At 39.9% G+C, this 13,726-nt stretch overlaps 1 protein-coding gene across 1 annotated transcript in view; it reads right to left on the minus strand.

Annotated features, from left to right (window-relative positions):
- Nucleotides 1-1,659: 1,659 nt before the first annotated feature.
- The window catches only part of USF3 (upstream transcription factor family member 3), a 35,888-nt gene continuing 23,821 nt past the window's right edge, over nt 1,660-13,726 (minus strand). The window contains exons 4-5 of the mRNA XM_007958181.1: nt 11,026-11,122; nt 1,660-8,111 (exon numbers count right to left, since the gene is read on the minus strand). Coding sequence (XP_007956372.1) covers nt 1,660-8,111; nt 11,026-11,122 — 6,549 coding nt within the window. The remainder of the gene's footprint in view (nt 8,112-11,025; nt 11,123-13,726) is intronic.

A 13,726-nucleotide genomic window follows, 5' to 3' on the forward strand; every position in this document is an offset into this window, starting at 1 on the left:
ATCATATGCTTTCAATTTAAAATTAACTTCAGTGGGGGTTTTTAAAAGTTCTACATCAGGCTTTTCTTTCAGCAGGTCTCAGATTTCAATTTCCCATTTTCAGATGGCAAGCCTATTTTTAAAGGACCAGTTTATATTTTAAAATCTATGTCTATGTATACACACACATAACATACATGGACATGTATAAAGACTATATTTTTGAAGCACCATTTCACATTTACCATCAGGAAAGATAATAAACAAATTAATCTTCTCATAATTCTATTATGAAGGATAATAATGCAGTCTACAATATCATATTTTAAGTATAAATATCAGTAAATGAAAATACTGACAGAGCTTAAGAATCTGCTCAGAAATATTTGAAAAGGCTCAAATAAATGTGTAGATTACAAACACTATTTACAGATTAGTCCTAATGATTAAATGAATGCAAGAAAAATTAATTCAAAATCAAATAAATAGAATGAAGAGACACTACTGAAACAAAACTCAAGTGATGAAACAACTGCTAACTGAACATATACAAAACTCCACAATGGAACTACTTTTCTCCTTATGGCCTAATGCAAAAGGCAAGCACAAAATGAAAATAAAAATTATATACCTTATTTTTTAGTTTTCTATTTTTAAGGCTAATTGTCTAAGGAAGACTTTTACTCTAAAGAATCTTGGTACATTAAAGAATAACATGGCTCCCTACTTTGAAGAATAGGACATGAAATCAAATAATTCATGAGTTGCTATCATCAAGAAAGAAGCCTGCACACAAACCAAATCTGGGGAATAGAAGCTGATCATACATAATTCATTTATTTGTTAAGAAGCCCTGGTGGCACAGTGGTTAAGTGCTTGCTGTTAACCAAAAGGTCAGTGGCTGGAACCCACCAGCTGCTCTGTGGGAGAAAGATGTGACAGTCTGTCTCCATAAAGATTTACAGCCTTGGAAACCTTATGGGGCTGTTCTACTCTGTCCTATGGGGTCACTATGAGTCGGAATCAACTCAATGGCAACAGGTTTTTAAGCTTTATTTGTTAACTGCTTGACTTTACCCATAAACACTCAATCAACTCATGTATAAGAAACTGGTCCCTTCCTTCTGAGGAGTGCCTGGTGGATTTGAACCGTCAGCCTTCTGGTTAGTAGTCAAATGCCTTAGGCACTATGCCACCAGAGCTCCTTTATAAAACACTGGTCTAGATGTTGACATTAGTCAGCATTTGGTTATAAAACATTGTTTTATATCACTTTGTCTGTATTTTTGGATAGCAACTCAACTACCTAATTTACAAACTATCAACAATAACATTTAAAATCTTGGCTCCCTCCTACCATCCAGCATACCAAGATGATCTGCCCTCAGCCTCCAGTGGATTCATATTTAGGGAATAAAAGATTGTAAGTCAAACTTGGAACTGTAAATCTACTTGGAAATTTTTAAGATGCATCATGTAGTTTAAAATGAAAGTATTTTTTTGACAATCCAGGATCTGCATCATGTCTGAAATGGTTTCCCTTCATCCAGAAGGAAACCGAAAACTGGATTATGCAAACACAAAGACACACACGTACAACCTCACTCTTCATGTACATGTATTTGTGCATGTACACAAATACATATGTAATCTCACCATTTACATTTAGTCCATCAGTATTTAAACAGCTGAACTGCAATCGTGACCTAAAATATGGCTTATGTTGTGGGCAGGTCTGTTTGAGGACTGCTTAGAAGAGTCAGAGGCAGAAGAGTTTGCTATTGTAAGCAAAGGGGACATTGCCGAGCCATCAGGAAGAGCTGTAGCTATTTCTGGAAACAAAGATGTCATATTAAAATTGGATAAGTGAGAGTTGGTCATATGCATTGGTGGCATATCTGGGAGAAGAGGAAAACTTGGTTGAGCAAAGCCAACAGGTCTGGGAGGAGATAAAATAGATCCAAATCGGTTATTTAAACTTCCACTGTTTACTTTCTCTGTGCTAGGATTTGAGAACATTTGATTTGAAAAATAGGGGATTGAAATATCATTGGACAGTGGAGGATGAGCAGGAGAGTACGGGGGATAGAAGGAAGGTAAAGTATTTTGAGGATCTACTGGGATGAGGGCTGGAGTTCGAGTGGCACTGGGCTGAGTTACCTGTGGAATGAAAGAAGCATTAGCATTTATTGGTGGATTCATGCCACCCTCAGGAATAAAAGGAAAACCAAAATTTTGTGATAGTGTATGTTGGTCAGGAGCTGAATTATCATTGGGTACTTGTGGGCTATCTGGCATAAAACGAACAATACTTCCTCTCTTCTCTGTAGTGGGTTGTTGGCGTCCAAGAATCATACTGCCACTAGTTGACAGAGGAAGATGGGGAAGACTTGGATCAAAGACATTACTATGTCTTTGGTTTCCAGAACGATTCCTTTCAGGTTGACGAATCTTGGACCCACTGCTTTCTTGCAGGGGATGCCTTGACCGCTGAGGAACTGAAGAATTGGCTTGACGTACAGGAGGCCCTTGATCAGCATTTCCATGAGACACAGATGGATGTGGTAAAGCTGGCCTTGCAACCCCATGCATGTTGGTTGTGACTGGAGGGTTCATGTGGCCCTTCGTCCCATGACTGTCAGTAATCCTCATGGGATTGGATTTCTGTACAGAAACATTGGGGCTTGTATTTCTACCTTGAATATCTCCTGAGGAAGAAGAACTTGAAAAAGGAATATTCAAGGTACTGTTCCTGGTATTAATTGCATTTAAAGACAAGTCACAACTTTCCCTATTCTGACTCTCACTCTCTCTTCTAATATGGACACTTTCATGAGTTGGGGGACAATTATACTCAATTGCAGAGGATGGGCCACACTGTGAATTCCTCTGATGTTCTGAGAGTGATCTCTGGGTCCCAATGACCTGATCACTGAGGTGAGGGGCAAGTAAACTCTGCATGAAACTTTGGTGACATGTATTTTCACTGTCTCTTGGTGGAACAGCATTTCCTGTTGGGATGCTCTGAACTGGTGGATAAGGTAATCTCTTCTGACGGTCGATTGGTGGAGGACCAGTGTTCTGACTAATTCGAAAAGTCTGGGACTGCATACTTCTCAAAGATGATACAGGGTTACCTATTTCATTATTTCTTGAAGATTGTACTTCAAAATTACTCTGGGGCTGTTGAGTGGTTCCACTTGGTTTAAATGTCTGACAATCAGAAAGGCGGATATCTGGGGCAACAGTATGGTCCACACGGCCCTGCATGTTATGAATGGCCAAGCTTTTATTTCTGGGAACATCAAGATAACTTCTCATTTCAAGCTGATCTGAAACTCTAGAACCCTGAATTGATAAACCCATTCTCTGCTCTGAATTAGAAGATGTCTTTCCAATGAGTGCCTCAGCAGAATAACTTGAAACTCTATTTCTCTCTGGCCTGTGTGGAGCACAAGTCATGTCTGAAGGTCTTGTCACAATACTTGGTTGGGACACCATTTGTTGCTCTAAGCCTCTTGATGTCAAAAGTCTCTGCATTGGATTGTGCCCAGATACATGTTCAGAAGATACCCCTGAACCTTGCTGTCTGCTTCCAACATCCTGCTGCTGGTGCATAATGTCTTGATTAATATGGTTCTGGGGATGGTTATGGTGGTTTCGGCTTGTTGAAGGGTTTTCACAGCTCTTCTCTGGCTGGGAATTTCCAAAGTGTTGCTGCATCTGTTGCTGTATTTGTTGATGGTGGGGATGTGGCTGACCACTCTTAGGCCGAGACTGGTCAGTTCCATGGTGCTTCGGTTGTAAGGAAAGCTGAGAGGCCTGAGTGCCCTGAACAAGATTCCTCTTTTTCTGCATCTGAACTTCCTGTTGCAGAGTTCTCTGTTGGTGGACATTATGGGGCTGAGAGTGAACAGAGCTCTCTGCATGAGGTACATGATGTTGCAGCTGATACAGGTGATGCCTCTCTCTTAACTGCCCCACTTGCTGCTGTTGTTGTTGCTGCTGCTGCTGCTTTAAGTAGAGGTGGTTACTATGGAGATGAGATATTCCTTGAGCTGGAACATGCTGTTGCAGAGCCTGTAGATGTTGACTTGCCTGGGTTTGCTGCTGCTCAGCAACTGAAGGCTGAGAACTACACTGAACTTCAGTTTGTCTCAATGCAGGGGCCACAAAGTTGTTACTAGGAGGAAATAATCTTATAAGGCCATCTCCATGTGTTGGGTTGCTAACAGGCACGATTGAGTTTGAAGAGTTGGGAGGAATCTGACTAACTATTATTTGAGATTGATCAGAAAGGCTGTCAGGAGTTCGGCTCATCAAGGACATATTTTCAAGCCTGAGTGGGGCTGGCTGACAATGCTTTTGACGTTTAGCAGAAGAAAGTAAAAGGTCATCTTGGACAGTACGCTTAGCCGAATCTTTACGGCTTTCATGACTTGGCTTTAAGAGTGGTTCCTGAATCTGTGAATTTGGCATGGTACTGGTTATAGTATTTAGTTGTTCTTGGGCATATTCAGTCATCATAGATGGCCCAGAAGGCTGACTGCCAAAGGAGCTAGATGAAACTGTCAGATTAACTGTTGCAGGAACAGTTGTTTGCTCTGAAGATTGGGATAAACCCGCACAGCTGACCAGAGGATGGGTGATGCCACTCTGATGGATAAGATTATTCACACTTAAACTGGTGATGCTTGGTGGCTGAGAAGCTGAAACCTGTAAAGAAGAATTTGAAGTTTTAATTCCTATAGAGCAACTTGGTTTTTCAAGGGGCCTATCCACTGTTGCTTCAATTGAATCCTGAGAATTAAATTCATTTGGTACTGCTTCGGCCTGTCCTGTGCCATTCTCTTTAGGCATCTGTGATTTGAAAGGCTGATCTCCCTCTAAAGATGACGTTGCAGAAGGCTTTGAAGTAGCTTCCCTTATATCAGCCTGGATGCCAACTCTTCCCTTCTCAAGGTTCTCCTGGTCAAAAATAGCTCTTGCTGCAAGAGCTACTATATCAGTTTGCTCTACAAAGGTACAGCTGTCACATGTATTAGTTGTTGCATTGCTGGTCACATCCTCTCTGGTTGTTTCAGGAAGCATGGATGCTACTGAGAAACTACGACTACTGCCAGAGCTAGTTGACAGTGGGGAGTCAGCCTGACTACTGGTGAGCAAAGAACCATTAATAACCTCCTGGTCAGGGATGCAGGAAAGATGTTGTGGTGGATCTCTACCATCACTGTTCAGTAGTAACAGTTCCTGTTTGGGATGCAAATCCACACTTGAGTCTACTATTTTAGCATTTGCAGAAGAAAAGTCAGGATGGTCCACCTGGACTGAAAGTGATGTTTTCTGAGTATCTTTTTCTTTAGCAAGATCAGAGAGCAAGGCAGTTAAACCCTGCCCCTTTAAGAGCCCAGTGGTTTGCATTGAATCCAGTGAATCTTGCTCAATCCTGCAAGGTTCAGCAATGATTTCTACCTCAGAAACACAGTCAGTGCTTGTAGTGTTTGTGGTAGATGACAGACCAGAAACCTGAGAAACCAAAATATGGGGATCATTTGGAGATGGAATCAATACATTGGCTGGAGTACAGGATTTGGCAGCATCTGACAATGCCAAACTAGTTGGTGGCTTATCCTGAGATGTCTCTCGTTGCAACACAGGGCTAGAATCTTTGGATTCTGCTGGGGCCACTGCAAAATGTTCACTTGCTACAGATTCTTGGGAAGGTGAGTTAGACTCTTCCGTTGACTTACATTTGGACACAGACTCAGAATTCAGAACTTCCAAAGAATGTGAATCAGACACATTTACACTATTTGCCTGGGACACAGCAACAGATGGCAAAACAACCGGGAGGCTATCCAGCAGTGCATCATTACAGGATGGCTCTGCAGACCCTTCCGTCCTGGGGCAGTCCAGCTTCCCCACATCTCTGACTGGATTCAGAGAGCAGGCTGACTTGCTAGCTGTTAAGTGTTTCTTGGCACCTGGCTTCTTATTCAACCTTTTTGACTTCACATTAGGTGGCAAACAAGCTACAGTGTTCACTGAGGGAGTAGTCACTAGATTATACATGCTCGGTAGTGTGGATGAATTATCTGTTGCTATGGAAGGTGCTACAGTAGTTGTCAATGAAGCACAGTTAGCTGAGGTGGTTTGACTATTTGTAGCAGTTTGAGGATTGGCAGGCTGACTAATAGACAACTGTACACAGCTTTGCCCAGCCATCTGTGATATGCTTTGATTGAGGCTGGCCAAAGCACCAAATGTATTCAGAGCAACATTGGTATTTGGATCTTCACTGGTGGTGGGTTGAATGATTTGCATAGGGGTTTGATTTGTAGTTCCTGATGAAGACATCACAGGCTGCAAAGCAAAGAGCTGTCCATTTAAAGAAATTGTTTGAGGCTGCTGTTGGGTTGACATGGTAACTGAAAAAGTTTGTGTGGAATTAGATGTTGCTAAAGGTGAAGGTCTGGGTAATATGTGGACAAGGTGCTTTCCTCCAAAAGTTTGTGGGGTTGAAACATTTTGCACTGAATTATTAGACCCTATTATAGCATTAGCTCCATTGACGGGGAGTCGAACAGAACCAGGAGGAGGAGCAGAGAGGAGTGGCAAAGGATTCTGATTGGCTGTCTGTATGATCACTATCTGTTGACCTACTGTTTGGTTAGGAACCTCTGCTCTCATCACTGTGGGACATGGAGTTGTGCTAGGTGGCTGAAGAATGATAACATTTTGATTAGCTGGAGCTGCATTAACTGCCGATCCAACTGGCTGAGCCATCTGAATCACTTGCATGGCTGAATTCAATGGAAGAATATTTTTTGAAGGTTGAGATTTAACTGGTGGCTGGGCAATTAGTGGCTGCATAGGTAAAGAAGAACAAGAAGGCAAGGTTACAACTACTTGCTCAATTGCTTGCCCATCTGCCGGAAAGGAATTATTCAAGTTGATGCCTGTAGCCACGTGTCTGCTATGGTTGGTTATGGTAGGGCTAGTACCAGACTCATTTAATACTGGGGTCACAGCGATAGATGGGGTCTGGCTTAAGGGCTGAATGGTGTTTCCTGCCAGTTGCAAAGTAGTCCATGTTGTCTGTGTGTTGCCAGCTGAGGAAATTCGGGTAAGGCTATTAATGTTTTTCAAATCTGAAGTACTAACACTTGAAGAAGGCAAAGAACAAGAAAGAGTCCAGCCATTGTCCAAAGGGTTTGCAGTTAGAGTGCTCACAGAAGTGGTAGTCTTCCCCACTCCAGGGGCAGATGGTGCCACCACCACAGTACTGCTTGTCAAGTCTGTACCTTTGCTAATGCTTACTGGAGAAGAATCACTTGCAGATCTGGGGGGCTGGGAGCAGACTGTGGTGGTAACTGAAACAACAAGGGTGTTTTGAAAATCACTTCTGAAGTCCTGTGTGCTCAGGCAGGGCTTGCTTCCATGCTGCACTTTAGTGGCAGTTGCTGAGGAGCTGGAAGGGATGCTCGAAGCACAAGGGATCATTTTCTTCAGTAATTTGGGACTCTCTTGCCCGTTCTTATTTTCAGATGAGTTTTGATCATTTAGAGATGTGTGCAAAGAACGGTGTTGGTGAGGTTCAGGTCCAACTGTAACAGCAATCAGTGAGCCACTGGTGGCACCAAGCACACTCAGTTCACTTTCTGAGGTGGAAAGCTCAAGAATATTTTGAGCAGAAATGGTAGCAGGAAGACAAAGAGGAACAGGCTGGTTAGTAGCCAATGCAGAAACTGTGTTCTGACGCCATGGCTTGTTTTCAGAAGGATAAACTCCAGAAATAGACACAGGAGTCACAAGATTGCAAGTCCTCTGCACTGGCACCACATTGGCAGTTTGCTTTTGTAAATTATGGCCAACATTAAAGGTTATCCCCTGAACAGCTGCTCCTTGGCTATTTCCACCAGGCTGACTTCCATTTGAATAAACAATGATATTTTTTTGAAGCTGGTCACTAGGAATAACAACAGAGACCTTTGAGTTTTTAAGATTTCCTTTCCAGTGGATTGTGGGGTCATCATATAAGCATATGTCATTTGCTTTCAATAATTCAATATATCGGCCATTTTCTTTTTGGATTTCTTCCAGTTGTTTCCGTAGCTTTTTAATTTCTTCAGCTATAATATTAAAAAAACAAAAATTTTTTAAGTCCATGAATATCAATATTAATTTATAATAACTTAAAAAGAAATAACTGTATACTAAACTATTGAATTTGAATTCTGGTATTCTAAATACATCAACTGAGAATCTTCGGTTCTTTCTGATATAAGTCCTTTTTCTTTTAGAATGGTAAATCAAACCCCCATCCCACCCATTTTTAAAAGTACCATAAATTTGTGAGAGCTGGAACTTGATGGGACACTGTCTTATTTTTCCCAGTCTTACAAGTTTTCTGCCTCTGACAGGTTGCAGTCTTACTACATTTCTATTGATTGTTTTAGTGGAAAAGATTTGAACTTTCCTTCTCTGACAGGTTCTCTGACAGGCCTTTACCAGGTTCTGGCTTTTGCAGGTTTTTACCATATATATCTTTAATGTTCAACAACTGAAAAATTATTCATAATATAGAAAGCTCAAAGTTCTCAGTTCAAAAAATTTCAAATAGGGCTGTTAAATAGGTGAAGCATGGTGTACTGGTATCACAGTAACATGCTAAAAAATAACATTGAAAATCAATAAAATACCATTTAAAATGCTGCAATAGCTAACATTACTTGTGATGGTAATTCTGAGTCTCTTTTATAACTTACTTAACTTACTGTCATTGAGTCGATTCTGGCTCATAGCAATCCCCATTGGGTTTCCAAGCCTGTAAATCTTTACAGAAACAGGCAACCCCATCTTTCTTCTGCAGAGTGGCTGATGAGTTTGAACCACTGAACTTTTGGTTAGCAGCCAAATGCCTTAACCACTAAACTACCAGAGCTCCTTATATATGACTTTAAACTAGTATCTATTGTGAAAAAAAAAAAAAAAATAGAAACTAAGAAGAACAAGTAAGAAGTAAAATGGTAGAAAGAACAAGTAATGAAGAAATCATTAACAATGAGCTCTGCATTTTCCCTCACTACTTGTATATAGTTTCTCTGTATGCTATTGAGCAATGACAGTGTCTGTTTTATCCTTATTTCTAAAGGAGGCTGCCTCACCTACGTGTCTTACTAAAGGGGCAGCTTTGGATGGTGGTATTTTATGTCTTATAATCCCATACATCCCCACCCCCCTTGCCTTAACTGGTAAGCATCCCACCCCACCAAAGGCAGCCAATCCTCAAAGCCAGGGCCTTATGAAAGTACTGAAATGAAAAGCTCCATTCAAATGAGGATAAACTGAGACTAGCAGATTATTTTAGTTAGATATTTAAACTAAGAGACACACAGTGTACCGCAGACCTTATAAAGAACAACCATTATGGGACCAATAATAATGATAATTGTACTGTCTCAAATAATAATAATGATGACAGCAGCTAACACTTATCAAGCAATTACTATGGCCCAAGTTTTAGTCTAAGTGTTTTACAGGCATTTTTTATTTTAATCCTCAAAACAATCATGAGGTGGGAATTATCTATCATTAGCACCATTTTTAGAGGTGAGAAACCAGAGCAGTTACATAGAGCCAGTGAAGTAGATACTATACTTACTCCCATCTTAAGATAGGGAAACATTGTTAGAGAGGTTAATTAGCCAAAGAGTATCAAGTGAATAAGTGAAATTGAAACTCAAAGCCAGATGGATCTAACTTCAAAGGCAATGGCTTTGCTCACTGTGCTGCGCTCACATGTGCAATAAGTAAAAGCAAGATTAGTTGTTGGGAGAAAGAAGAGGATGGAGCAGATGCACAAAAAAGAATAAGAGAAACAATGAAGACAAATGACCATGCTGCCTCAGGTGCTTCCTCCAAGGCTTAAACTAGCTGTTCAGCTTTTTCTGAGGCCCCTGCAACTTTCATTCTTTCAATAGTTTCCCCTTTCCCTAGGGTAACTTTATTGTCTCGACCTCTGTGTTTTGGAACAAAAGGAGCTGTCTTTAGAAAAGTCTAAGCATCGTGCTGGCCTTATCATCCCTTTTGTGGGATGTCTCCAGGGGTTATCAACATATATTATGTATCTAACTATTGAATGCATCTATCTGACACAAAAAGAGAGTCCACAACACAAGAGACAGCTATGAGTGGTGAGTTGTTATCTAATTAAAAAATAAAGAGAATTCTGAATGCTGACCTTCTGGACATGCTTTCCAATATCCTTCCCATCCACACAAGAAAATACAGCCCAACATTGCCCTTACTTCAGCAAATTCTGTCCTTATTTCTTTCAAGATAGCCTATTGAGTTGTCACAGGAAATTCTCTCCCTGCTCCTTCCAGAGACATAAATAAAGGACAATTCAAACTGGCCTACTACCCTGAGCTTTACACTTGCCTGGGATATCTTTCTTCCTAGCTGTTATAAGCAAATCTCCTCTCAGGTACTGATTAGAAAGAAAACTCATTTGACAGCATAGAAAAGTCACTTCTAACTAAAAATCAAATACCATTAAATGATCACGTAATTGGATACATATATGACGTGTGATATAAATGATTAGGAACTGAATGTTTTGGCCATTGGAGTTAATTCACAGAGTAAACTCTTGGCACAGTCATATCACTAATCTTGCTTTTAGGTTTACACTAAGTAGAACTCTCTCCTACATCCTCTTCTGGGATTCCCCTAGTTAGATGATCCAACTGGAACAAAGGAGACCCAGTATTAATAGTATCTTGAGTTACACAAACATGAAGCACACAGATGAATCTAAAGTCAAAATTAAATGTACCTGAAAAATAAGAGTTGCTCACAGAAAGGGGAAAGATTTAAACCAAAATGAACTATTTTAAACACTTCTTGTATACCCATTAAATGAAAGGTCTCAATATTGTTTTTGGGTAGAAAGAATGTTCTATATCTTAATATAAGTTGCATTGTGACCAAAAGACCTAAAAATTTAAAAAAAAAAAAAAAAAAGTTCATTTTAATCTTTACCTTGTTCATTGTTTCCTCCATTAAGCAGGAGTTCATCATTTTGCCTTTTCAATTCTGTTATATATTTGAAGGCTTGGTCCAGGATCATATTCTTGCTCTGCCAAGGAAAATTAACTGTTTAAAAGTTTCACTGAAGGATAAGAACTTGTCCTAAGAGACTTAAATAAAAGAGGAGAGAGAAGCTTGCATTTGGCTTTGACTATATCACACATAGGTCAGATACATCTTTTCAAAATTTGAAATCAGAAGACACATTCAAAAACTTTTACTGTTCATTTTTCATTTACTATTTATTGATCATCTACTATATATCAGGCTCTGTTCTGGGCACTGATTATACAATAGTAAACAAATATAACCAAAGTCTGTGACCTTGAGAGGAGATAGACATAGACATGCTGTTGTTGTTAGGTGCTGTCAAGTCAATTTTGACTCACAGCAACCCCAAGTGACAAGGAGAAATGCCCCATAAGGCTTTTAAGGCTGTGATTTTTCTGGGAGCAGATCCCCAGCTCTTTCTCCTGTGCAGTGGCTGGTAGGTTAGGACCTCCAACTTTCTAGTTAGCAGCTGAATGTTTAACCTCTGTGCTACCAGGGTTTCTTATTAGATACAGAGATATATCGAGCAGGAAGTGTTATGAAGGAAAAAAAAGCAGGAAAATGGGCAAGAGTGATGGCAGAGGTCATTCTATAACCTAGTCTGGATAGGAAGGGTCAGGGAAAGCTCTGATGTGATACTGAAGCAAAATCCTAAAGGAAGTAAAAGGAAGCATGCCCTATGGGTATATGGAGAGAGGGTCCAGGTAGCAGGATCAACAAGGGCAAAGGCCCTAAGGCAAGGTTGTGTTTGGCATGTTTGAATAACAGTAAGGGGGTGAGTGGAGTTAAAGTGAAGTATATAAAAAAAAGAAAAAAACAAACAAATTCACTGCCACTGAGTCATTTCCAACTCCTACTGACACCTCCTTGGGTTTCCAAGGAGGTATCTCTCCTGAAGTAGATTGACCAATCTTCTTCCAAGGAGTGGCGGGTTGGTTTGAACCACCAGCCTTCTGGTTAGCAGTCAAATGTCTTAGACACTATGCCACCAGCTCCCAAAGTGAAGTATAGAAGAAAAGAATGGCAGGAAGAGAGATCAGAGAGGGCAATGTAAAGACCAAGTAAAGACTCTGGATTTTAATGTTATACTTCACTCTGTTAACCACAAGTACAACTTATTCTGAGCAATAAATAGAAAAAGCTCCTAGTATATTTCATTGCTCAGTTTCTTAAAAAAGATTATATTTTATGCCAAAGTGTTCCTTTATTCTTTATTTACAATTTATATTGTGGTAAAAATACATAAAACAAAACATTTGCCAATTCATCAGTTTTCACATGTACAATTCAGTGACACACTGGATTATGTTCATCATGTTATGCTACCATCACTACTATTCATTACCAAATTATTTCACCATCATTAACAGACAGTGCCCCAAAGCATTAAGTACCCTCTTTCCCTTTCTCTCCCACCCCGATAACAATTTATTAAACTTTGGCCTCTGTTGTTGTTGTTGTCAGCTGGTTCCAACTCTCAGTAACCCTTTGTAAAACAGAAAAAAAAAACCCTGCCCAAATCTTACAGCATTCTCACAATCGTTATACCATATTTGAGCTCACTGATGCAGCCATTGTGTCAATCTCTTTGAGGATCTTCCTCTTTTTCTCTGACCCTCTACTTTATCAAACATGATGTCGTCCTCCATGTACTGGTTCCTCCTGAAAACATGTCCCAAGGACATAAGATGAAGTCTTGCCATCCTCACTTTTAAGGAGCATTATGGTTATACTTCTTCCAAGACATATTTGTTTGTTCTTCTGGCAGTCCATAGTATATTGGATATTCTTCGCCCACACCTTAACTCAAAGGCACCAATTCTTCTTTGGTCTTTCTTATTCATTATCCAGCTTTTGCATGCATGTGAGGTGACTGAAAACATCATGGCTTGGGTCAGGCACACCTTAGTCCTCAAAGTGACATGTTTGCTTTTTAATACTTTAAAGAGGTCTTTTGCAGCAGATTTCCTGAGTGCAATACATCATTTGACTTCTTGACTCCTACTTCCATGAGTGTTACTTGTGGATCCAAGTAAAATGAAATCCTTGACAACTTTAACATTTTCTCCATTTTAAAGGTGTAGCTCATTAGTCCAGTTGTGAGGATTTTTGTTTTCTTTGGTCTCATTCATTTGCCTATTTCACATGAGTGGGATCATACAATATTTGTCCTTTTTGTGACTAACTTATTTTACTCAGTATAGTGTGTTCAAGGTTCATCTATGCTGCAGCATATATCAGAACTTTATTTCTCTTTATGGCAAGGTAGTATTCCATCATACGTATATACCACATTTTGTTTATCCACTCATCTATTGATGGCCATTTAAGCTGTTTCCTCCACTTGGCTACTGTGGAAACTGCTGCAATGAATAATGATATCTATCTTCTTGCATTCCTGCTCTCAATTCTTTTTGGTGTATACCTAGAATTGGGATTACTGGTTCATATAGTATTTCTATGGTTAACTTTCTTTTTTTGAGGAACCAAACTCTTTTCTACAGTGGTTGTTTCATTTTGCATTGCCACCAACAATGGAAGAGGGTTCCAATTTTTCCACATCCTCAACAACATCTGTTATTTTCTGCTTCTTCGATCAAGG

Source organism: Orycteropus afer, unplaced genomic scaffold, assembly GCF_000298275.1.
Source record: "Orycteropus afer afer isolate SDZICR_OR568_19922 unplaced genomic scaffold, OryAfe1.0 scaffold00862, whole genome shotgun sequence".
NCBI lineage: Eukaryota > Metazoa > Chordata > Mammalia > Tubulidentata > Orycteropodidae > Orycteropus > Orycteropus afer.